Consider the following 26,990-nt stretch of genomic DNA (forward strand, 5'->3'; position numbering starts at 1 on the left):
CTTCTGAGAAATCAGATGGCAGTATAACGGAAATTTTTTGTAGGTAACTCTGCTTTTCTCTTGCTGCTTTTAAGATCCTCTCTTTAATGTTTGGCATTTTCTGATGTGTCTTGGTGTGGTCCTCTTTGGGTCCAACAGGTTTGGGACTCTCTTTGCTTCCTGGACTTGTGTTCCCTTCACCAAATTAGGGAATTTTTGTTACATTATTCTTTCAAATACATTTTCAATTTCTTGCTCTTCCTCCTTTAGTTCTGACACCACTATGATTCCATGTTGGTATGTTTGGAGATGTGCCATAGGATCCTATTCTATCCATATTCTTTTTAATTCTTTTTTCTTCTTGCTGTTCTGATTGCTTTTTTCTTCCATGTTCCAAATTGTTGCTTTGATTCTTGCCTTTATCCACTCCACTGTTGGTTCCCTGTGGATTTCTATTTCACTTAATTCAACCTTCATTTCTGCTGGGACTTTTTTATTCTGTTCCAGTACCCAATGAGTACTTTGAGCATGCTGATAACCAGTGTTTTGAACTCTGCATCTGATAGGTTGCTTATCTCCATACTGTTTAGTTCTTTTTCTTGGGTTTTGTTGTTCTTTCAGTTGAGCCATATTTGTCTCCTCGTTTTGGCAGCCCCTCTCTGTTTCTATGTATTACAGGTAGCATGGCCAATCGTAGAAGAAGGCACCTGTAAGTTGGAGTGTGACCTTAGGTGATTCCCAGGGTGGGACAACCTGTGTGAACCAGGTTGATGGAGTCTCAGATATGCTATTGCTGGTCTGTGGCTCTGTGTGTGGGAGGGCTCAGAAGGGGAACAATGCCACTGCCTGGCCCCTTTTGTCTGTAAGAAAACTGTCCCCTGACACTTGCCCAGATGCCAGTCACTACAATTTCTCCCTGTACAATCTCTGCCCTTCCAGCTGCTTCCCCAATATCAGAGCTCAGAGGATGTGGGTCTGCATTAGTCCTAAGTCCACTGTAGCCCCTTAAAGAAGAGTTACCTGAGAATCCTGCAGTTTCTTCCATTACCCCAAGCTCCAGTGGTTTTACAGCCAGAAGTTACATGGACTCACCTTCCTGGCACTGGAACCCTGAGCTGGGTGGTCTGGTATAGGGCAGGGATCCCTCATTCCTAATGTATCCCTCCCAATATTTAGCCACTGCACATGGGTCTGAGACTGTGGGACCACCCATTCTGTCTCTCTGCACCTTTCCACGTCTCCAACCCTTTTACCCATCGGGATGAATGTGACTTCAATTCCCTGGTGGTCAGACTTCCATACAGCTCCATTTTCTGATGATCCTGGGCAATAGTTGTTTTGTATTTTAATTGTAATTTTTCCTGTGGTTTTGTATTTTAATTGTAATTTTTCCTTTTCCTGTGCGAGGAGGTAAGCCATGCCTACCTATGCCTCCATCTTGACTGGAAGCCTCTCTATAACCTATTTCTTAATCTCTGCAGCAGAAATGAACATTTCCTTAAGGGTGGAGGAGGAATTATACTCACAGACAAGTCAGTACTCCTACTGGTTTATCTGGTGACAGTATGGGGACAGAAAAGTGTTCCATTTCTAGCGATACAGCAAACTCGATACCTAAACTCTTCCCATCCAACAAAACACAGAAATACTGGTTAATATGTAAAATACTATCTTAGATGCATAGAATTTAGAAAAGGGAAATTCTGAGGTCTGAAAATGAAGGGAACTGAAAAGTAGAAAGGTAAACTGTGGACTGACATTCTAGCTATCCCAGTACAATTTGCCAATCCCATCATTAACCTATGGGTTTCAGCTTGTAACATCTACAAGGGGACTGATGAAACCCTGAACATGCAAAAGGCACTGGGTAGGAATTAAATGACCTCTCCCTGAAGCCCACCACAAAGTTGGGACACTAAGAGGATGAACCCTCAGTGAAAGGGGAGTCAAGAAAACATTCCCCAGCACAGGAGGATGATGAAGAAAAGTGTCTGTCTTGGCCTGGGGGTCTCCTCAGTAATTCAGAAGCCAAGAAATTAAAATAATAATGGTCCTTCATAAGTAATAACCCTGTGAATGTGACAAAAGGAGACACAAAACTTATCTGGAAGGAATTATTCTTAATAAACGTCACTCGAGACCCCTACAAAGAAAGCCCTGCTGAAAATAAGCTCACCTTTCAAAATTAAAAAAAAATATCTGGATAAAGTCTACTGAATATAAGAATCAACACTTACAAACAACAGGAATTTTATTTAATAGAGCTCTTAGCTATTAGAAAGGCTATAAAATAGAGATGTTTAAAGTGATTAGTGACATGAAAAGAACTGAAAAGTTAAGAAAAAAGAGACATCATGAAACAGTACGTAGACTTAAAGAATAATACAGAGCTAGAACTTTAAAAAAATTTTGGAAAGAAAAAACCCAATGAATAATCTTAAAAGGAGATTTATATAAACAGCTGACAAGATAATTCATGAACTACAAGACAGATATAAAAGCATCACAGAAAGATAAAGGAATGGAAAACACAGAAGACCTTTAAAGATAAAGAGAATAGAAAGAGTAGGTCCAATATATACTTTTGAAAAATATTAATCATACTAGCTGTATTTTTGAAATTTGTTCTCCATAATGTAACAACTTTTTTATTTAGTAACACTGGCTGGTTCTTGCTACTGAAAATCCAAACATATTTCTTAAAATGTTTGTTTGTTTTCAATATTTCTTATTTTTTAGGTAGTTTTACCATGATATATAGTTTCTATTTTGAAAAGATTTTTCTTCCTTTTATAGGTTAATATCAAATAATTTTCATTTATATATAAAATCTGGGAAACAAATTTTAATCGAAAGCCACCTCAAAACCAGGAGTGCATTTATTCTCATTCATTCCAGGACCAGCTGTGAGCGACGCCCCTGTGTGCCCGCTGCTCCGTTCTCAGCTAAAGCGTAAGTCAGAGATTCTACTGAAAATGATACAGTCGGCACTCGAGAAGAAAAAAATAGATGTTTAGCCTAAAAATGGAGCATGAATGGCAATTATTTCTAAAGTGTGCAAGAAGAGATATTTCTTGAGACTCTCAAAATACCTTTAGGTGACTGAAGCGAGTACTAAATGTTTTTTAAAAATACAAGTTCACTTAGTTAAGTACTAATACCATACATTCAAAGTATGTGGGTGGGTTAAAAATAAAGGCCAACATATAATTCCTGAAGGTTGAGTTCAAGGGTGATTCATATGCTGAGTATTACACCCAAGCTTTCCATCCCGGGAAAAGTCGGCTGAGGTTTTTGGGGTCCATGGCCTGTTGTAGGAGCAAGTTCACTTGTCCGCCCACACTGAGCACAGTTCCTTCCTCCTCTCCTTTGAGTTTCTCTTGTAGTCTCATCAAGACACGTTCAGCTACTTTGTTGAAACTCTGGTCCGTTTCACTAATGACAAAACACAAAGGTATTAATAAGGTGGAACAGTTTGAAGAGCCTTGGGAATAGAAAAAATCTGAACAAGGACAGTAAGTCCTTCCTAAAATACTGCTACCTGAAATTTCGTTTGCATCTCCGGTCATCTGCATTCTGAGTGGAGTGGAGTTCAGTTTCATCTTCCAGCCTTTGTTGTAAATATAAAGCTTTCAAAGGGTTCATGGTCCAGTCAAAGAGTGGATCGTACAAGAGGACCTGGATGGAACATACGTGTTAGGAGAACAATGTGTGTGTTTGATGATGTACTTAGAAACAGTAGAACCAGTATTATAAAAATAATTGAGCCAATAATATGGTAGTTGACTGGGGGAAGGGGAAAACTTATTGCACAGGCTTCTTGTTTCCTATGGAAAAAATTACAGTAGCACAATGCTCTGGGCTTCCTATCCCATTCTGAATTCATTCTTCTGCCATGGTTGGTGGCAGTGACATCCCTTGGCCAATGTTTTCTTAGAGGTGAAACTATTAAAAGGAAATATGTATTACTCTCTTTCTTTTCTCTCCTTGGTCTGGGTAAGGGCATTTATTTGTAGGCCCAATTCTCACTCAGGGGGGATATGCTGAGCTATGTGTTTGACAGCACTAGCAAGCCTTCTTGGACCTCACTCCTAAGCCATGTTCTCTGTTTTATGACATTTTGATCTCTATTCTTTTTCTAAGGCTCTTTCTTTTTATCTCAATTAACTTTAAATGGATGAAAAAAGGTATAATTTACTGAAAGCTCCTCAAAACCCAAGGCCTAGTGCTGTGGTTGGTATCTTAACGTACACTTGGAGTCCTGGCTGGTGTGGCTCAGTGGATTGAGTGCCAGCCTGTGAACCAAAGGGTCGGTGGTTCGATTCCAAACCTAGGGCACATGCCTGGGTTGTGGGTCAGGTCCCCAGTAGGGGGCATGCAAGAGGCAGCCACACACATGTTTCTCTCCTTTTCTCCCTCCCTAAAAATAAATAAATAAAGTCTTAAAAAAAAAGAGAGAGATACACATGGAGTAGAATCAATACCAAAATAATTGGCATGGCCAGAGCAAGCGGCTCTAGGTCATAGATTTTATTAAGTGAAGTCATAAGGGATTTCTGACCTTAGCAATTCAGAATAGCTAACTGCCTCTGGTGTTTATAAGCATACAAAAAATTTTTTATAAGCCTTAGCAAGTGCTTACGATATGGATCTCAATAATAAGTAAAGACTCAATTCCAGGGACGAGTCACACCGCAGGATATCCCAACACTATAAAGTTAGAGCACTTTTTACTGATGACTTTACTGTGTTTCTCAGCAGGTCTTCAGGTTGGGATTGCAATGTAATTGCATTACATGTTTAATGTACTGGATCAGCAGTAGCAATATCTGGTCCCCTGTTTAAGCTGTTTTCTGTGTCCTCCAGGGCCATTAAACTGAGGAGGGATTGACTGTGACAGTAAGTGGTTTGTTCATAAGTTCAGGGTCCCTTCAAGCTGGGCACTGACATGGCTTTAGATTGCAGAGATACAAACCAGTTTCACCCCAAAGGGGAGTTGTGTTTTATTAATCAATGAATGAAAAGGAATGAAGGCCTAAATTATAAAGATATGATATAGTCTTTTTGGGGTGAAGTAGAGAAACAACACAATTATTTCAAACCCAAGAGCTTGCATTAAAAATCATATCTGCAATTTCTGGAATCAAAAAGGAGGTAATTAAAAATATATACTTTAGTCACTATCAGAATGGAAGTGGTTGACTGAAAACACAGGAATGTAGACTGATGAAGCTAGAGCAGGGTTTCTCGATCTTGGCTCTGCGGATATTTTGGGGCTGGATCCTTCATCATTTGAGGGCTGTCCTGAGCACAGGATGCTTAACGGCTTCCCTGGCTGAAACAAGCTGAATGTCAAGAATATCTTCATCACCTCCCTGACCTATTATGATAATCAAAACTGTCTTCAGGTATTGCCAACTATCCTCCAGGGAACAAAACTCCCCATGGCTACGAACCACTGAGTTAAAGAAGGGATTTCCTTAGTAGATCTGATTAAAATCTCGGAGGACAGAATTGTCTGTTATATATAAAAAAAACAAACCATCACAAAGGCCAGGAGAGGCAAATATGCTGAAAAGGAAGGCAAATGCACCTCAATCAAAGTGCTCTTAAAGAGGGATTTGGGAAGCGAGAAGATGTTTTCATTGATATTACACCAGAAACAATGACTGCGGCTCAGTGAAACCTAAGAGAGGAAAAGCAAAGAGTACAAGAGAGGGTCCAGGAATGGCATTCTGGAGGACTGGATCCATGCTGCCACTGAGAAGCACCCTCCTTCAGCAGACAATGCAGTTTTCAACTGGCAAACTGCTCTGAAAGACTGGACAACCACCTCAAATGATGTCGGGAAATTTGAACAGTTTCACAGAGGGAAGAGTGGGTACGTCAGTATAAAACACACAAAGCACTGGAGGGTGGTCTTCAGTCACACAGATATTACAAGTGGAGATAGATACAAGTCACTTCTCAGGCTCAAAACCCTCCAGTCATTTCCATCTCACTCAGTCAAACCTAAAGTCCTTACAGCTGTGTAGGAACCCCTCCGTAATCTGGCCACTGTTACTTCCCTCACTTGATATCCCACCACTATCTAAAGAATGAGGCTCCTGAGCAATCTGGCATTTTACTGATAAATGTCTGAGGCCTTGAAGAAACAGCTCTCTCCCAGCAGGTGTTCACTCAGCACACAGCTCCTGAAGGAAGCCCAAATCTACCTAGGCACGGCAAATCGTTCTGCCTGATACCGAGCAGAGTAAACACTGCAGAACATGTTAAACCTTCATGGATCTTAAATAAATGTGTAAAGTTTGGACTTTCTGTCTTAAACACAAAAAGGCAAGATAATTTTAGAATTTAATTTCTATGTCATGCAGGAATCCGGGGTATCATTTGCTTTGAATGCAGAACCAAAGGCAAATTGTAATACATGACATATACTACAATTTGAAATAGAAAAAAGAAAAGGGAACACATTTTCATTCAGCCTTGGGAATAGCATAGCCGTATATTTAGACTGTCAACATACTATTGGGATGCATTTCAACACCCGCTTTGCAGCAAAAAATCGGTATTGCCACCAACACTCCAGAGATCTATAAAGATGCCTTTGGTTCATAAGGGTGGACACAGGACCACTCGAACAGACTGTTAATTTCACTCTACACAACATACAGCCCTACCCTTATTATCTGATCAGAGGCTTAATGGTTAATGCCAATGAATTGAAGACAGTGATTCTCAACCCTGGCTGCACAGTGGGAGCACTTTTAAAAAACATTAATGTTCCCGCCGCAGCCCTAGAAGTTTGGTTTGAATTTGGTCAGCATCAGTATTTTTTAAAGGCAGTACAGGTGACACAATAAAGTCCAGCCAGGTCCAGCACCACCAGGTTAAAGAAACAAAAAGCTAAAGAATGTCAGTGAGGCACACCTACACTCTACCTCCAGAGTTTCCCTGAGGAGGAAGACTCCTCACCTTCTGCTGCACGTACCCTTTACCACAGTGGTCAGTGACAGCCCTAGGACATAGTTCTTGCTGGGTACAGCCAAGGTCATAAGCAGGGAAATGTGCTTGACTTTCTTCCCTTTCTGCTTTTTTTGACGTGAGGCCGTGGGCCTCATGGAGTGTGGGGCTCTGCAGGCCCACACCACCACTTGGTGGCTGTCCCATGGCTGGGACCCCAGACAGGCCCCGAGGGAGCCCCAGCAGCAAGCCAGTCTGGCCCTCACTCCCCAGCTACATCCCTCCACCAACAGTGCTGACTTTGATCTCTATGTGCCTGGTTAAATGCTTCTGAACCTGGCAGGGGAAAAGGAAATAACTTGGTTTCTGTTACTCCCCCAATGGAATCTGTTCTGAAAACCATGAATACCAAACAAGATATCTAAAGTGAAGAAGTGCTGACTGATGTGTTAAAGACTAGCGGTTACTTCTGCTGTACCACCGAAACTGGAGGGCACCGGAGGCCTTCTATGCCACTACTGACGTGTGCAACCCCCATCCCTCTGGCTGCCCATCATCATCACACCACATTAAAATGACGCATTGACCCTTAAATCAGTGACATGCTGACAAGATACTATGTATAAGAGAGAGGAATAAAGTTTTCCTTATAATATACTTTACCTCTACAATGGTTAACAGGGTTTCCCGAGAGTTTCTCATAACCTCCATGGTTTTCTCACAGCATCTACAACCACATCATAAATATGGGTTTGGTTACACACCAATGTTTTCAATATATATCTATTCTCCATCCCCCCTCCCTCTTCATGTGAAGTATACTGAGACTACTTTTGTTAATAATTTCCAAATCAGTATCTTAAAGGCACAGTACGTAGCAGAGTGGGCTCTAAGTAGATGTTTCTAAAATGAATACAAATATATACATAATGGAAAGAAGAGAGAACCCAGAAATAACCCCACACTTATATAGTAACTTTATCCACAGCAAAGGAGGCAAGAACACACAATGGCTAAAAGACAGACTCTTGAATAAATAATGTTGGGAAAACTGGACAGATACAAGCAAAATAAATAAAACTAGACAACCTTCTTATACCACACACAAAAATAAACCCAAAATGGATTAAAGACTTAAATGTAAAACCTAAAAACCATAGAACAAATAGAATAAAACACAAGCAGTAAACTGTTTGATATGGATCTTTCAATATATTCTTTTTGGATATGTATCTCTGGGCAACATTAACAAAATCATCTTCAAAATAATTGGCATAGTAAAGAAAACCATCAACAAAACAGAAAGACAGCATGCTAATGATGTATCTGATAAGAATTTAACATAAAAAACTCCACATCAGAAAACAAACTAATTAAAAATAGGCAGAGGATCAGAATAGACATTTATCAAAAAGGAAATACAGGACGGGGCAAAAATAGGTTTACAGTCATTGGTATAGAAAAAATACATTAATTAAAAACTAATAATACAAAAATAAAATGTCTTTCTAGCTGTCAGCATACTGACAACTCTGTAAACTTACTTTTGCCTCACTGGAAAATACAATAATAAGTAATAATACAAGAATTAACTGTACTTACTCTACACACTTCTAAACTACTACTAACACCACTAGCCCTAATTTTGTCCCACCCTATACAGATGGCGAACAGATGAAAAGATGCTCAACATCACTAATCATCAGAAACAGGCAAATCAAAACCACAATGACACATCACTTCATACCTGTCAAAATGGCTATTATCAAAAAATCAACAAAAGTGTTGGCAAAAGTGTCAAGAATAGGGAATCCTCACACACTGTTGGGGGGACTGTATATTGTGCAGCCAATACTGAAAACAGCACGGAAGTGCCTCAAAGAGTTAAAAATAGCCCTGGGTTGGTATCACTCAGTTAGTTGCAGCATAGCACTGTAACCAAAAGCTTGCGGGTTCAATCTCCAGTCAGGGCACATACCTAGGTTGCAGACTGGGTCCCCAGTCTGGATGTATACGATCCCTGATTTGGGTGCACCCGATCCCTATTCTGGGTACGTACCAGAGGCAAGCCACCAATGTGTCTCTTGCACTCATGTTTTTTGCTCTCCCTTTCTCTCTAAAAGCAATGGAAAAATGTCCATGGGTGTGAATTAAATTAAAAATAATTAATAATAAAGGGAACTTTCAGAGCAGATGCATCCTTTCTTCTTTGGTTCTCTCTCACCATTATCACTGTGACCCCAACCCGCCCTGTTTTTTTTTTTAAGATTTTATTTTTATTATTTTTTTTAGAAAGAAGGGAAGGGAGGGAGTCTGAGAGGGAGAGAAACATCAATGTGTGGTTGCCTCTCATGTGGCCTCCACTGCAGACCTGGCCCACAACCCAGGCATGTGCCCCGATCAGGAATCAAACTGTGAAAAACCCTCACTCAACCCACTGAGCTACACCAGCCAGGGCTGCCCTGGCTCTTTTTGCAGCTTCTCCTGCTTCTCCATTGTGCCTTGACCCTTCCATCCCTAGTATCAGCCTGTGGGCGGCAGGCATGGTGCCTGGCACCAATGTTCTGGCAGTTGATGTTGAGTGCATGGAACTGGTGAGAGGATGGACCATGAAGAGGGAGTGGGAGTCATAGACAGGAGGCCGGGGGAGCCGCAATGAAAAGGGAGAAAGCACGTAGGAGATGTGCATGCGGCCGAGCTCAGGCAGACATTTTGCTCGTCTCCAACACCTTCGAGCAGAATGCCAGTCACTGCAGCTTTTCATACTAGAGCTCTGCTCAGGGCCCACTGAGACCAAGGGCAGAGAGACTGGCAGAAAGTTCTAAATTGCCTCATGTAAACAGTAAGATATTTGTTTTAAAATCATTATGGTTCAAATAATGAACAGAATTCATTCAAATTCTACTTAAGCACATGCACAGCAGCTTGCACACCATGGTGAGGGTTGCGCTTCACAGACAGCCTAAGGGTCAACCTCGCGCACAAATGGGCCAGCAGCAGTTACGGTGTAAAGAACAGGAGAGCCCACATAATCCACACAAGGGACATTTCTCAAACACCCAGCTCAGGAGATCAAAGAGACCACACTACTGGGTCCCACAGAACACCCACTATATAAAGCCACCTCACAAAGAAAGTTGTAGCAGATCTAATACATAGAAACAAACACAAATAAGGCAATCAAAATGGGGAGACAAACAGGCTTCAAATGAAAGAACAAGAGGGAATCTCTAGAAAGTGAGCTAAGTGAGATGGGAGGCAAGCAGTTTATCAGATTTAAAGTTCAAAGTAATGGTTATAAGGATGCTAAGGAACTTAATTTGTGAGAACTACAACACTATGCAAATAATATAGAAACCATGAAAAAGAACCAGTACAAAATGAAGAATACCATACCTAACATCAAGAAAATACTAGAAGGAATCAAAAGTAAAATGAATGAAGCCAAGGATCAAACCAGAGATTTGAAAGACAAGGCAGATAAAAACACCCAATCAAGAAGCAAAAAGAAAAAAGAATTACAAACAATGAAGATGGTGAAAGGGATTTGGGGAAATTATGAAGTGTAAGGACATCAGCATCACAGGGACACCAGAAAGAGAAGAGGGAACAAGGAATCAAGAACCTGTTTGAAGAAATCATGACCAAAAACTTTCCTAACCTGATGAAGGAAAATGATACAAATCCAGAAAACACAGAGTCCCAAACAAGACAAACCCAAAAAGGTGCACATCAAGATGCATCATAATTAAAATACCAAAAGCTAAAGACAAAGAGAGAATCTAGAAAGCAGCAAGAGAAAAGCACTCGATTACCTACAAGAGAGCTCCAATAAAGTTGTCAGGTGATTTCTCAACAAAAACATTTCAGGAAAGAAGGGATGGGCATGAAATATTCAAAGTGATGAAAAGCAAGAACCTACAACTGAGATTACCATACCCAGCATGGCTAGCATTTAAAATTGAAGGAAAAATAAAGTTCCTGTCAAGATGGAGGCATAGGTAGAAACCCTTCACTTCCTTTAGGATAACAACCAATCTAAAATCAGTAAACAACCAAAAGCACCAGAAAATCAAACTGTATGGAACTCTGATAACCAAGGAATTAAAGAAAAAGTCAACAAGGACAACCAGACTGGTAAGGCGGACCGTGAGGGCCATCTCAGAAGAACCTCGGGCAGGTGGCTGAGGGGCAAGGTTGACTTAAGGCTAAAACTGAAACTCAGAGCTGACTGTGGGCTAAGACAGGAGTTGCCTCGGTGGGAGATACTTCCAGTCTGACATGAGAGTCTGTTAGGAAATACGCTAGAGATGAGCAACAAGCTGCATAGCTCTCTCTCTCTGGCTCCTCCCCTACAGGCAGCACCAAAGCACAGCAAAGAGAGTCATCCTGCCCTTGTGTATTCCTAAGACCCCACCCCTTACAACTTATCAGGTGTGTCAAGACAAAGAAATACGGCCCAAATGAAAGAACAGAGCAAAACCTTTGAACTAAACAGTGAGAAGACTGCCAACCTATTTGATAAAGAACTTAAAGCCCTGGTAATCAAAATGCTCACAGAACTGATTGAACTTAGTCAAAAAATGAAAGAACAAATGAAAGATACCCAAAATGAAATAAAGCAAAATATTCAGGGAACCAACAGTGACAAGAAGGAAACGAGGATTAAAAGCAACAATTTGGAACAAAAGGAAGAAATAAACATCCAACTGGATCAGAACAAAGAAACAAGAATAAAAATAAATAAATAAAGGCTGAGGATTCTCTGGGAAAACCTGAAATGTCCCAATATCTGAATTATAGGGGCACCAGAAGGAGAAGAAAAAGAGTAAGAAATTGAAAACTTATTTGAACAAATAATGAAGGAGAACTCCCCCAATCTGGTGAAGGAAATAAAGACTTCCAGGAAATCCAGGAAGCTCAGAGACTTCCAAAGAAGTTGGACCCAAAGACGAACACACCAAGGTACATCATCATTAAGTTACCAAGATTAAATATAAAGAGAAAACCTTAAAACCAGCAAGAGAAAAGAAGACAGTTACCTACAAAGGACTTCCCATTAAGCTATCAGCTGATTTCTCAAAAGAAACCTTGCAGGCAAGAAGGGGCCAGAAGGAAGTATTTGAAGTCATGAAAGGCAAGGACCTACATCTAAGATGACTCTATCCAGCAAAGCTATCACTTAGAACGGAAGGGCAGATAAAGTGCTTCCCAGATCAGGTCAAGTAAACAAGTTCATCATCACCAAGTCCTTATTATATGAGATGTCAAAGGGACTTATCTAGGAAAAAGAAGATAAAAACTATGAACAGTAAAATGACAACAAACTTACAACTATTAACAAATGAACCTAAAAGAAAAAAAAGACAAAAAAACCCCCCAAAACTAAGCAAACAACCAGAACAGGAACAGAATCAGAGAAATGGACATTACATAGAGGGAGTTCAGTAGGGAGGGAGAATGGAGAAATAGGGAGGAAAAGTTACACGAAAGAAGGAATGGGGGAAAAGGTACAGGGAAGAAGAAGCATAATTAGTAGGTATAAAATCGATGGGGAGAGATAAAAAATGATATAGGAAACAGAGGACTCAAAGAGCTTATATGTACAACCCATGGACATGAACTAAGGGTGGGGGGAATATGGGAGGGTTGGGGGGGAGGTTGGAGGGGAAATAAAAGGGGAAAAATTGGGGAAACTGTAGTAGCATAATCAGTGAAAAGATACTTAATAAAAAATAAAATTGAAGGAAAAATAAAGATCTTCCCAGATAAGAAAAAGCTAAAGGAGTTTGTTACTACCAAGCCAGTATTATAAGAATTATTAAAGGGCCTGGAAGCAGCAGGGTAAGGAAGGGAAAGAGGTGAGAAGGTGGGGAGAGGAAGAGGAAGGAGAAAAAAATGACAAAAAAACAGAAAAAAAGATTTTCAAAAAGAAAAGAACAAAAACCCCAGGAAAAGAACGAAATAAAATGGAGATAAGCAACCTATCAGATGCAGAGTTCAAAACACTGGTTATCAGGATGCTCCTGGGTACTTCAACAACACAGGAAAGACCCAGGCAGAAATGAAGGCTTCATTAAGTGAAATAAAGAAAAATCCACAAGGAACCAAGAGTGGAAGGGATAAAGCCAAGAATCAAAGCAACAATTTGGAGCATAAGGGAAAACAAAGCATTCAATCAGAACAGCAAGTAGAAAAAAGAATTTTAAAAAAGAGAGAATAGAATGAGGAACCTCTGAAACACCTCCAAATGTACCAACATTTAACCATTGGGATGCCAGAAGGAGAAGAGACAAAACAAGAAACTGAAAATTTATTTGAAAAAATAATGAAAGAAAAGTTCCCTGATTTGGTGAAGGAAATAGACATACAAGTCGAGGAAACACAGAGAGTGCTTTGGGTCCAAACAAGTCTGGTCACCAGTTCTATTCCTGGTCAGGGCACACATGCCTAGGTTAAGGGTTCAATCCTCGCTTGGGGTGCATATGAGAGGCAAATGAGCAATGTGTCTCTCTCACATTGATGCTTTTCTTCCTCTTTGTCTCTGCCTTCCCCTCTAAAATTAATTAATTAAAAAAAGAAAATGGTGACATATGTATATACTAATAAATAGCTATCAGAAAGAGAAATATGGTTATTGTAAATAAGAGTGCTATCAATATTGGGATGCATAGGTTCTTTTGAATTGGTGATTCAGGATTCCTAGGGTATAATGCCAGTAGTGGGATGGCTGGATCAAAAGGCAGTTCCATCTTTAGTTTTTTTGAGGAAATTCCATATTGTTTTCCACAGTAACTGCACCAGTCTGCATTCCCACTGACAGTGTACTAGGGTTGTGGTACATTTACACAATGGAATACTATGCAGCAGAAACAAAGAAGGAACCCCCTACCCTTCCTAACAGCATGGATAGAACTGAAGAGTATTATGCTAAGTGAAATAAGCCAGGCAGTGAAAGATAAATACTACATGATTTCACCTACAAGGAAAACCTGATGAATAAAAGAAGCAAGCAAAATAGAACCAGAGGCATGGAAACAAGGAACAGATTGACAGTGACCAGAGGAGAGAGGGAAGGGGATAATGGGAGAAAGGAGGGGAAGGGGCAAGCCAAGGAACATGAATAGAGGACTTATGGGCATGGACAATGCGGGGGAGGAGTGACTGTGGTAGCGGGACAGGGGGATGGGGCAGGGGAGAGCAAAAGGTAGGACAACTGTGACTGAACTACAATAATAAAAAAGGAGAAACTAAGAAATCAATACCATTTCCTATTACAATAAAAAATTAAGATACCTAGGAATAAAATGAACCAAGGAGGTAAAAGTAACATCATTAAAATGTCCATACTACCCAAAGCAATCTATAGATTCAATGTAATTTCTATTAAAATACCAGTAACATTTTACATTTTTCACAGACCTAGAACAAATATTTCAAAAATTCATATGGAACCAAAAAAGACCCTGCAATCTTGAGAAAGAAGAACAAAGTTGGAGGTATCACAATACCTGATATCAAACTGTATTACAAAGCCACTGTAATCAAGAAGAAAGCCTAGTACTGGCATGAGAACAGACACATAGACCAACAGAACAGAATAGAGAGCCTAGGAATAAACCCACACCTATATAGTCCGTTAATGTCTGACAGAGGAGGTAAGAGTGAGTAAAGACAGTCTCTTCAGTAAATGGTATTAAGAAAATCGAACAAGTATATGCAAAAAAATGGAAGTAGATCACCAACTTAACACTGTACACAAAAATAAACTCAAAATGGAAAAAGGAGTTAAATGTGAAATCCTAGAAGAAAAATAGGTAGTCAAATCTCAGAGAGCTCTTGTAACAAGATTTTTGCCGATATGTCTCCCAGGGTAAGAAAAAAGGAAAAAGTACACAGATGAGACTACATCAAAGTATAAACCTTCTCTACAACAGGAAACACCATCAACAAAATGAATTGGGAACCCACTGACTGGGAGAACATATTCGCCAATGATACATCTGATAAGGGGTTAATTTCCAAATTATAGAAAGAACTTATACAGCTCAACACCAGAAAAACATAAAATCCAGTTAAAAAATGGGCAAGAGACCTGAATAGTCACTTGTCCAAAGAGGACACACAGATGGCCAATAAACATGAAAAAATGGTGAAAATCCCTAATCATCAGAGAGATGCAACTTAAAACAGCAATAAGGTATCACCTCACACCTGCCAGAATGGCTACCATCAATAAATCAACAAACAAGTGCTGGTGGAGAAACAAGGGAACCCTATGCATTCTTGGAATGCAGGCACTGTGGAAAGCAGTATGGAGATTCCTCAAAAAATTAAATATGGAACTGTCTTTGACCCAGCAATCCCAATTCTGGGAATATATCCTAAGAATCTCAAAACACTATTCTTCTATGTTCATAGCGGAGTTATTTATAACAGCCAAAATCTGGAAACAACCCAAGTGCCCATTAGCACAGGAGTGGATATAAAAGCTGTGGCAAATAGAATTTATAGAATGGAATACTATGAGGCTGTAAAAAGAAGGGAATGTTACCTTTTGTGGCAGCATGGATGAACCTGGAGATTATTATGCTAAGTGAAATAATCCAGTCACAGAAAGACAAATACCATATAATTTCATTTATATGTAGAATCTAATGAACAAAGTAAACTGGCAAAATAGAAACAGAGGCATTGATACACGGAATAGACGGACAGCTGTCAGAGGGGAAGGAGTAGGGGGAACTGGATGAAAGAACTGGAGGGATTAGCCAAAGAACATATATACATTACTCACAGACAGACAACACAGTGTGGTGATGGCCAGAGGGAAGAGCAGGCAGGGGCTGGGAGGAGGTGGGCAAAGGCAGGGGGGAGGGGAAGAATGAGTATACCTGTAATAGTGTCAATAATAAAAAGTAAAAATAAATAAATAAATAAATAATTTTAAATAGAGCTACCATACAAATCAGCAATTCCACTTCTGGACACTTATAGTCAAGATACAGAAGTAACCTAGGTGTCCATCAATAGATGAATGAATAAAGACATGTGCATAACACACACATACTCAGCAAGAAAAAAGAATAAAATCTTACCATTTGCAACAATGCAAAAAATATAACTGAATCACTCTCTCATACCATATATAAATATAAACTCAAAATGCATTAAAAGACTTAAATGGAAAGCCCAAACCCACAGAATTCCTAGAAGAAAACATAGGCAGTAATCTCTTTGACCTCAGTCTTAGAAATATTTTCTTCTGATGTGTCTCCCCAAGCAATAGCAACAAAAGCTGTTAGTAGACCTAGAGGGTATTATACTAGTGAAATAAGTCAGACAAGGAAAGACTAATACCCTATGATAAACAAAAACAAAAGAACAAAATAAAAACAGTCATAGTTACAGAAAAGAGACTGATGGTTGCCCTCGAGTGGTGTTGGTGGGGATGTGTGAAAAGCTGAAAGGGATTAAGAGGTACAAACTTCCAGTTATAAAGTAAGTCAGAAGGATGTAATATACAGCACAGGGAATATAGTCAATCATATTGTAATACTTTTATATGGTGACCTATGGCTACTAGACTTACCATGGTGATCACCTGTATAGTAATCAAATGAACCTAAGACTTCCAAAGAAGGTATATAAATGTTGAATCCCTATTTTGTACACCTGAAACTAATTAAATATAGTATGTCAACTACACTTAAATAAAAATACAGTAACTATTAGGTTACTTTGACTAGAAACTGCCTCATTAAAAGTTAAGCACATAGGGAATTGCCAATTTCTTTTAGCAGGCACTGGAATGAGACCATAAGCTCCTTCGGAGCAGTCTATCTGCCCAACAATGAATGCCTCCGAGCGCCAACAGGAGTTCCAAGCAGTCGGATGAAAGAGTTAGCTAGAACAGAGGAGGTTAGGAAGGACAGTACATAGGATATACTCTCATATTAAGTGAGGTCCCAGGTGATCTGAAAGAAGGGGAACCTGTTAGGATTTTCACCCAGGGTCTTTTCCCTAGTACTGGCAAAGCACTGAGATATAATCCTAGCGATGAATTCTATAATCTACAGAAATCAATTATCCAAGTAATTGTGATACCAAAAATCACCTGCCCTACCCTACCTTACATCACTTACCTTCTGAAGACACCTTCAACACCAGTGATGCCCATCCCATCCACAATATCTCTGGTGAGTCTAAAAGGAACGGTCTCAGGAGTAGGAAGGATCTTACCCTGTTCAAAAGCAACCCCTAAGTGAAAAATACAGTGAGGTTAGGAGGTTCCATAGTTGACCGACTTTCCTCTCTACTGGCAGGTGAACGTTGTAGAGGCACCAAATAATTTGTCACCTATACCCCCTCAGAACTACAGCACACAGTAGTTTATTCTGTTTCTGCTCTGCCTGACCTCCTCTTCTCCACCACTGTTTAGGAGGTCCACCTCAAATTAAACAAACATTACCTACTTCTTGACGTAATTAGAGAAATCTTGATTAAAGGGTGATATTTAAAAATGAAGTAGATACAGGTAGAATTTAAAATGCAGAGGATGTATATACTAATTTATATTTATAAAGCCCTTGATCTCTTTCTAATGGAATTCAATTTTCCCACTTATGTACATTACACTGTAGAATTTGTAATTTAAAACTACATCTTCTTAGAAATCTTAAATTCTATATTCTTCTTCTTCTGCAAGAAGAAGAAAAACCAAAACCTCTTCTTCTGCAATTTATTTTATTAAACAGTCTTCAAACTCATTGGGGTTTCTAGTTTATTATCCTCTCTTCATACTCAGCTCAGAGTATAGTCTGCAAGGTTGGTTACTCTCACTGTACCTCAAACCTCCTTGCCTGACCATACCTACCATTTCAACACACACACACACACACACACACACACACACACAACTAAAACTTGAACTCCAGGGATGTTCAGCATTGCTGTAAGAAACTGTCTGATGACACTATTGGCTCTAATTTAGGATTATCACCCTAGGAAAGTGACCCTTAAACTGCTTAGCATGTCTTTTACTTATCCTGTTTTATGATTCTTGGTCTTATTTCCACAGTATCCGGTGTAGAATTTCATTGTTATTTTAAGGCTGATTACCATCCTTCCAGTTCTTAGAAGTCAGCATGCTTTACTTCTTTTTTAAAAAAATATTTTATTTATTTATCTTTTAGGGGGGAAAGGGAAGGAGAGAGGGAGAGAAACATCAATGTATGGTTGCCTCTCATGCATTCCCTGCTGGGAACTGGCCTGCAACCCAGGCATGCGCCCTGACTGGGAATCAAACCACGATCCTCTGGTTCGCAGGCCTGCGCTCAATCCATTGAGCTACATGGCCAGGGCAACATGCTTTCTATTTCTCAGGAAAAAATGGAATAGTTAATATAATTCCCCTCAAATTCTTTTCTCTCTAGCTTTAGACTTTTCTATTAGTGCTCACTCTTTCCTCTTCTCCACGGAAAAGCTGACATACCTCCAATGTAAAGATGACTCTACCCCCATGTACCTCATAATTTCCCTTGCTATTTTAAATATCTTTGTACCTTTCCTATCTTATTAATATCTAACATGTCCATGCCTCTCTCATATTAAAAAAGCAAACAAACCTCTCTCAAAACCAATAAAAACAAACATGTATCTGTCTCATCTCTGTACCAAATTTCTACCTTTCCCTTTCCTTCTAAACTTCTTGCAGAACAATTCCACATTCTTAGTCTACATGTCTTTAACTTCCATTCAATCATTGCCTTTTCATAATTTCACTTCATCCATTCTATACAAAGGTTACTTCCTAAGCCTCTAAGATTCATTAACTGTTAAATACAAAAGACTGTTTTCTGCATTCATTTTATTTGACCTTTCTGTAACAGATATTGCTAAGCCCTTCTTCCTTGATAAAAAATTGTCCTCCGTTGGTTTCCAAGATACCCCCATCTCCTGGTTTCCATGACTTGTTGGTTATTCCTCAGTTTTTCTTCTCATTCAGCCTTTTCATGCTGGCATTCCTTGCTATTCTATGATTAGTTCTATTCAACAAGGCTGATGTATGAGATCAGAATGTCCTTCAGCTCAATGACTTACAACTGAAATCTATTTGCTGAACATGTTATCACACTCAACTTCTTTGCTCTTCTCTTCATTAAACTGCCAACTCCATCTGGAAATCCCATTGATGCCTCAAAACAACGTGCAAAACTAACCTCATTGCTTCCTCATTCTTTACGAAAGCTATTGCATTCTTTACTAGAAACTTCAGTTATCCTGGAGTCCCGTCTCCCACTGTTTCCACATCTAATTTCACTGGTGCAGGTTACTACAAAAACGTCCTCCAAATCCAATGCCCAGGTCTTTACAAATGTAGCCCAAATTTTTGTCTTCTCTTGTCTAAACTATTATAATACTCACTAACTTGTCTCCTGTTGCCAATACTGCTCCCAGTTATTTTCCCAATAATCAGACGTAATTATATCCTGCTTAAATATATTTTCATTTACTTCCTATAATTTAACAGATTAAAGTTGAAACTTCTTAACCTGGATTTTTACAGCCTAGAAGCAATCTATCAATCAAGCTACTCAATTACATGCACCCTTTACTCTGCAGGGCACACTGAATGTCTCCTGATACCTATAGCCTCCTGCATCTTCATTATTCCTCCTTTCACATCTGCTCTATCTTCTGCCTGGATTCTCCTTCCTTTCTTTGTCTGAGACCTGGCTTAACTGCCACATCATCTAATAAGCCTCACTCATTTTTCTGGGTAGTTAGCTACTCACTCCAGCATCACTGTGTTTATGCCTTTATGTTTACTGTCTTCATTTCTTTAGCTCCCTCATACTTGTAATATTTTGGTTGAAAAATAATACTTCTTGAGGACTAAATATTTATTAAACAAAATGAAAATACATCTTTTATTACTTACCTAAATCTATATGTACAAGTTCTGCTGATTGTTCATTGATCAAGATATTCTGTACGTGTCTATCACCAAGTCCAAGTATGTAACCAACTGGGGAAAAAAAAACAACCCCCCAAATCATTGATATCATTTATTTTTAATAAGATATCTAGCCATTATTTCAAATATTACCACTGAATATTTGAAATATAATTTTCAAAATATTTTGAAATATTTTGAAATATTTGTATATAATTTTTAAGTAGTTTAGGCTTTTTAACTTACCTAAAGGAAATCATGTATGTAACTGGACATTTTGAATTTAAGTCATATCTCACTAGCTATTTTTGTTTATATTGCATTTTAAAAATCCTAGATGATCTGCTAAAAAGTTTTCTGTTTACTAATAATAAAGCAAATATTTAAAAACATTAGTACTTTGAAATTGGTGTCGGTGAAGTTGAAACCATTATTTACCAGAGCCAAAGCAAGTACACTGCATGCATTCAACTATTTACCAAGTAAACTATGAATAAATTCTTCATTCTTTAGTGAAACTTTCTTTTACTCCATTATATCTAACACAAATTAATCATTAATTCATTTTATCAGGTATATACCATAAAAATGCATTTCTATTTTTAAGACTGACTATGATATGCCTTGAAATCCTTTTAACCCAAGGAAAGACCTAGGCAGTGGTACAGAAAAGACACCACATAGGGTGTCAGGATGTTCAAGTGCCTGGCTAGCTGTCATTAACTGGGCCTTATTTTCTTGTTTATAAACTAAATTAGTTGAATCAGGTTAATGATTCTGAATGTAGAAAAGAAGAAGATTTCATAATTACCTACAATTTTTCCAAAAACACACATGCCCTGCCATACTGGGGTATGGTACCTAAAGTGATGGAGGAAGTTGTCTTTTAGTTAAAAATCAGCAGATTGAAAGATCTTTGAGGTTCCTGTTATTTTTCATACTCTAGAATTTTCTCAAGCAGAAGCTAAGAAGAGCTACAATTAGAAGCTAAAAATCAGGATGAAGAAGACACTCAATAATCTAATAATCTAATGATGAAGGCAGTTTGGTTGATAACCACCATTAACACTACCATCCCCTGCAACTAAGAATGTAGGAAGTGCTGAGTCTACTGAGATATATAAGATTACCAATAGAAGAAGTAGCCACACTGCGAGTATAGGCCAATCGTTTCTCAAACCAAACAGCTGGATCCAAGAATTTTTCCATGCAGAAGTAACGAAAAACTGGTTGGAAATTCTGACAAATATCCATGAAGGTTTTATATTTCTCTTCATAAGACTTCTTTTGCACATCCTTTAAATAGATAAATATAAAATATTTTCTCAGTATTGTATTCATCTAATTTAAACCTACTAAGAGTATCTATATGGAAAATAGTATAATACACAGAGGCAAAAAAGATCTCTCTACTAATGGTCTGGTCAGGGAAGCAATTAATAACAATTCTAATCCCTTTCAGGTTTTCATGTTAATATTAGTGGAAGGAGTCACATCAACAGTGACCATTTTTGACTCAAGTAAACTCTAACTGGCATGATCCTGTAATCTACATGAAAGTCAACACAAAAATGACAAAGGAAGCTTCAGATAGTCTTAGGTGGCATCACAGCACTAGCTGTGGGATAGAAAACCAAAAAGGAGGAAGAATGAAAGAATCCCTAATGGATGGAAAACATCTCAAATCTGTTTAACACCTTCTCATTCTACAGCGTAATACTTGCCTGAAGCAAAGCTTATCAACTTCAATGGGCTCAACTCCCACCTAAGTACTGCCAAATCTCTACCTTTGGCCCAGTCATCCTTATTAAGCTCCAGCTTGAAGTACTTCTTCAACTGCCCACTCAACATCTTCACTTACATCAATCACTTCCAGATCCAAACTAATCTACCTTCTCAACTCTGGCAAAGCTTAGCCACTTTATTTTTTGACACAGTAAATAGTCTCTCCATTCACCTCATCACCCCAACCAGAAAACTGCATGCCACTGATCACTCTTTCACCAACCGCACTTCTAATCAACAACTAAATCCTATCAGTTCTGATGAGTTAATATTTCTCATATGTACCCCCATTCCCATTCCTACTGTTATGAGTCTTAGTTATAATCTGCTGTCTCATGACTCTAGTCGGCTTTTTCAAAAACACAAACCACAGTGCTGTCAGAGTTATCGTTCTAAGATGCAATTCTGGTATTAATATTCTCAAGATTCTCTATTGCTTACATGGTAAAGTGCAAACTTCTTAGCATATCATAAAGCGATTCTCCATTTTTTTACTAATAACCACTGCTCCAATCTCTTATCTGCTCCTTTTCAAAGACTAAGCCTATGCTGTCTTTAACTGCATATTCATGTCTCCTTTTTTGTTTGTTGTATCTCCTCCTTGAAAAACAAATTCATTGATGAAACTTGGCTCAAACACCAACTGTGTTTGAATCTGATTCTCTCCATTTCCCCTGTCCCAGGAAGAACTAACCACTTCTTCCTCCATACCCTGTACAATAAAATGAAAAGTAAATAATTTTAGAGTTGGAGAGACAAAGTTCAAATCCTTGTTCCACCATGTATTACCTAATTGACCTTGGATAAGTGAAATTCTCTGAATTTCTTCTCATCTTTCAAGGGGATAAGTATAATGATGATTAGTCACAACATCTCTGAAATTTCACATCTGTGAAATCTCACCTGGTATAGAAAAGGCATTCAATAAATGTTGATGACTGAGTGAATGTAAGACCAAATGGTCAGTGTAATGTGGCAAATGTCTTAGAAGCTCTCTACATTAATTTCATGTAAAAATTATTTCATAATGCTTAAAAAAATTTTTGTGTCTTGTTTAAGAATCAGCATACCCCAAACTGGAAGCAAATTAGCATACACTGACAAATGTTAAATTTCTCATCAGACAAGGGTTGACATTATAGTTTAAAAACCTTCCTTTTTTACTCACTCACCCTTTCATTCTGGTGAGCTTCCTTTCTTAGTATGATTAACAGTTGCCTGCTGAAATGAAAAGTTTTTGCATTCTACAATATTTGATAACTATCAGCTTTAATAAACTATTAAACAATCTTGAAATAACTCATACTTTTGAGTGTCACTTACCATCATTTTCTTCTGGCATTGATAGGCACTGAAATCCTTTGGCCTGTATCTTTTATGAGCACCATTGTCATTGTTAACAAGAAATTCACCAATGGGGACAGTTCCTGTGCACCATTCAAGAACACCACTTCGCTGAGAAAGGGGAACCACCTGAAGTTATGGATTAAATATCTTTCGATTATGGAAGGGCATTAAATAGCATGTGACAATCATTCAACTATCAAAGTCATTGTGAAGCATTTTTCCAAAGTTGCATTACTATTTTTCTGTCCATAGGAGGGAGACAAAACTCTTTGGAGGAAAGCTATAAAAATATGCTTATATTAAAAAAATAAGATTTTGTAGTCTGCTGCTTAGACTTCTGAGACTCTGCTCACCTGTTAGTCTTCATGACTCCCTTGAGAAGTTAATACTGTTGATGACACCCTTCATCACCTGTGACTGAGCCATACTTATTTTGTTCCATTTGGAAGAGGATTTACCCTGCTTTCCTAATACTTTAATATCAAACAAATTTAAAGAATTTCCCTTTGGAAAATATTGAATATAGTCTCAGTTTTAGCATACCTTAATAACTGCAGGTATATGTATTGTTGTTTTATAGTCTTATTACCTTTACCAAAGGGAAATGTATTCCTAAACATAAAATGAGCAATTTTACTGGGAAGACTATAAACTGTGACATGTTATAAACAAACATGAAGTATAGAAAATGATATAAACAAATGCTCTTTCACCCACTAAATAGCTTTACCAAATCTAAGGTTTTCTCATATTTGCTGGGAGAAGAATCTCCCTCTGGACTCCTCACTCACCACATGCTCCTCCCCAAGATGGCACGCTAGATGCTTCAGCTAGATGATTCTTATCATGTTCGTGTGGTTTTTTTGTATACCCGAATCCAATATTACCAATATAAGATTGTATATCAACTATAATTAAATTTAAAAATAAATGTATAAAATATTTTAGGTAAAGGCCTTTTCTCTTCCATGCTTTTCAGCAACGAAATCTGCTTGGAAACCTTAGCTGCTTTCTGAGAAAATCAAGACATACTCCTATAGCCCATACTTTGTGCAACCCATTGTGACCCAATTCTTCAGTCATCACCTTTGCTACCTAAAAGCCTGGCACACATTAAACTTTCCTTTCATGCACATTACAAAATATCTGCCCTCTGAAAACTTCTCAGCAACCATTAAAATATATGCCAGACAGCAGATCACTAATAGCTCATCAATTTTGTCCTACAATTAAACTAGATCAATAGATAGTAAAGTAACAAGACTGGCAGGGTGGTCTCAAAGGGTGGTCCCTGAACCACAGCTGCATCAGTATCACTTGGTACCTTGATAAAAATGCATATTCTCAGGCTCTGCCCAAGAATTAGAAATTCTGAAAATGAGGCTTAGCAATCTATGTTTTAACAACCTTCCAAGTGATTATGATGACTGCTAATTTTAACTTTTTCTTTAATATCAAGCCTTAAGATTTTATTGAGTAATGTTGAGCTGTGAAGGGCTAAAGTTAACTTCTGTTTAGCATTGATTGAGGGCTAACAAGTTTTTTTTAAACTACTAATGGAAAGCATCAATTATATTAGTTAATATACTTAAAAAATTCTATGCAACAAATTTCTCATAAATTTTGAAGTCTAAGAGAAAAGGTGCTTTTGAATAACATGTTTCCCTGCCTCTACCCCACCCAACTAAAAAATAAGTTGTTTCAAAGTTAAGCGCTGCTTTCATTATAATAGCCTGACTCAATCAGAATTTTGGAGAGCATATCTAACCTTTCCTCATTTTCCTACTTGGGGTTTTCAGTTTAACAATATTTTTTACAATTAAAAATAAGGTGATTTACCAAAAAATACAATAAAGATAAAATAATTATTTTTAAAAGGTGCTTTGTGAAAAATCTAAAATGTAAAAAAAAAAACAAAATAAACAGATACTACCCATAATCCCATCACACTCAGTGATAACAGCATTTTAGACTTATTGAAGAGTTTTTTAAAGCCATAGTTATATACTGATTTCTTATAAATGTATATATGCATACACATCTATTCTAAGACTATTCTGTCTTTTTAACCTGCCTATTCTTATGCCACAAACCATACATACCATCATCATTACTAAAGCTTCATCACTTACCTAAGTATAACTGGATAAAGTCTATGCTCATCTATTACTTTTAATCAAAGGCAGCTTAGTCATTCTCACCAATATAGTTTTCAAGAAAAACTTTAACAAATTTTTTATTTATTGATTTGAGAGAGAGGAAGGGATGTAGGAAGGGTTGAGTTGGGGGAGAGAAAGAAAAGAGAAGCATCAATTTGTTGTTCCACTTACTTATGCATTCACTGGTTCATTCTTCTATGTGGTCTGACTGGGGAACCAACCCACAACCTTGGTATGCAGGGACAACACTCTAGCCAACTGAGCTACCTGGCCAGGCCCTCAAGATAAATTTCTAAATCATTTTTCCAAGTAATAAAAAATTTCATTGGGATTTCCCTGTCCATGCATTAATTTGATGTGCTGACATTTTTCAGTGTCTTCTCATTTAAGACATGGTACCATTTTCTTATCTTACTTTTCCTTTACTCTTTCTTACTGTATTTTTATAATTCTTTTCATGTGGTCAATACTTTTTATTATTGTGAGAGGAACTTTTTTCAATTATATACTTAAACTAGTCTTAGTTAATGGTTAAGATACTTCTTGGTTAAGCAGAGTATAAATGTCTCTAAAAGGCTGCTTCTGTACTGCACAGTGATTATTCACGTATTTCCTTAATTTGCTTTTATCTTCACAGAAACATGAACAATGAATAAACAAATAAGCCTTGTTACAGAAGTAATAGAATAAAGGGCAAGTATGAGATACAGCAATAAAACTTAAAAGGACACACCTATGAAAAACAGACTTTTCAAAATGAGGGTTTACTGTTATTCAAAATGTAAACATTTAAATAAGCATTCAATGTAGAAGCCAAAGATTACTAACTAATAGAATAATGTGACTTGAGAACTGTCCTCTCAGGCAAACTACTGGAGGAAGTGCAAACTGGCACACCCCGCCATCATGGGTAATCGGACAGTATGTCCCAATTATAGGTGTGAGGCAGGAAAGAAAAGGAAACAAAGGCCTCAAGCTCTCCACCTCCCCTTTCTGGCTTGGCTGGAACATCCTGGATGTGACTTTCACTAACCACCTGCTCCCGTGCTTCCGAACTTCCTGTAACTGAGAGGACTCAAAAGAAATCAGAATCTGGAGAGGAGAGACAAGGTTGGCCTGAGTTGGCAGTGACCCTACCAGCTTCAGAAGCCAAGGACAATCCTCGACAACGTTTAATAAAAACCTTCCACCCAGACCCCATCAGCAAGTCTCACTCTCTGAGGTCGCCCACTGTCACTTTCAGAATGCATTCTGTAGCTTTAATAAATTTACTGTGTTTTGTCATGCTCCCAAATTCCTTCTTGTTCTGTGACAAGAACCTGGACTGGGCTGACGCCTCCCCTGGCCTCCCCAGGTGCCACCTGGCATCAGGCGAACCTCTCATCTGACCCATGAATGCAACTTTTGGAAATGTATCCCACAAACTGACCTGCATGTACACATGAAAAATTATATGTTCTATGTCATTCACTGCAGCATAGCATTGTTTCCCATAGCAAAAGACTACTAATGGCACAAATGCCCACTTTATACAATAAGGGCTTTTATAAGAACCACGTAATACACAAACTACAGCTCTTAAAAAATGAGAAAAACCTCTATAATATACTGTTAAATTAAAAACAAGATATGTATGCTGTCTTTTCTCTAAGAAATGGGGAATACTGAAATATATTCATATATTCTATTTGCATACCCTGGAAACAAATTAAAATCGTACTTACAAGGATAAGAAAGGGGTAGGGTGGATGAAGTTGACAGGATTAAAGGTGAGAGAAGACTTCTCTTTTCATACCTTT

At 38.2% G+C, this 26,990-nt stretch overlaps 1 protein-coding gene across 4 annotated transcripts in view; it reads right to left on the reverse strand.

Annotated features, from left to right (window-relative positions):
* Positions 1–2,216: 2,216 nt before the first annotated feature.
* ATM (ATM serine/threonine kinase) overlaps positions 2,217–26,990 on the reverse strand; it is a 175,671-nt gene continuing 150,897 nt past the window's right edge. For 3 of the 4 annotated variants that reach the window (XM_037047706.1, XM_037047705.1, XM_037047707.1), the window contains 7 exons: positions 23,009–23,158; positions 21,031–21,196; positions 19,886–19,972; positions 17,088–17,202; positions 7,606–7,669; positions 3,518–3,657; positions 2,217–3,414 (listed from right to left, as the gene is read on the reverse strand). In XM_037047706.1, the coding sequence (XP_036903601.1) occupies positions 3,231–3,414; positions 3,518–3,657; positions 7,606–7,669; positions 17,088–17,202; positions 19,886–19,972; positions 21,031–21,196; positions 23,009–23,158 (906 nt within the window). In that variant the 3' untranslated portion in view covers positions 2,217–3,230. The remainder of the gene's footprint in view (positions 3,415–3,517; positions 3,658–7,605; positions 7,670–17,087; positions 17,203–19,885; positions 19,973–21,030; positions 21,197–23,008; positions 23,159–26,990) is intronic. The other variant, XM_037047708.1, reaches the window with a different exon arrangement.

Source organism: Sturnira hondurensis, unplaced genomic scaffold (genome assembly GCF_014824575.4).
Source record: "Sturnira hondurensis isolate 20B ecotype Veracruz unplaced genomic scaffold, ASM1482457v3 Scaffold0006213, whole genome shotgun sequence".
Taxonomy (NCBI): Eukaryota; Metazoa; Chordata; class Mammalia; order Chiroptera; family Phyllostomidae; genus Sturnira; species Sturnira hondurensis.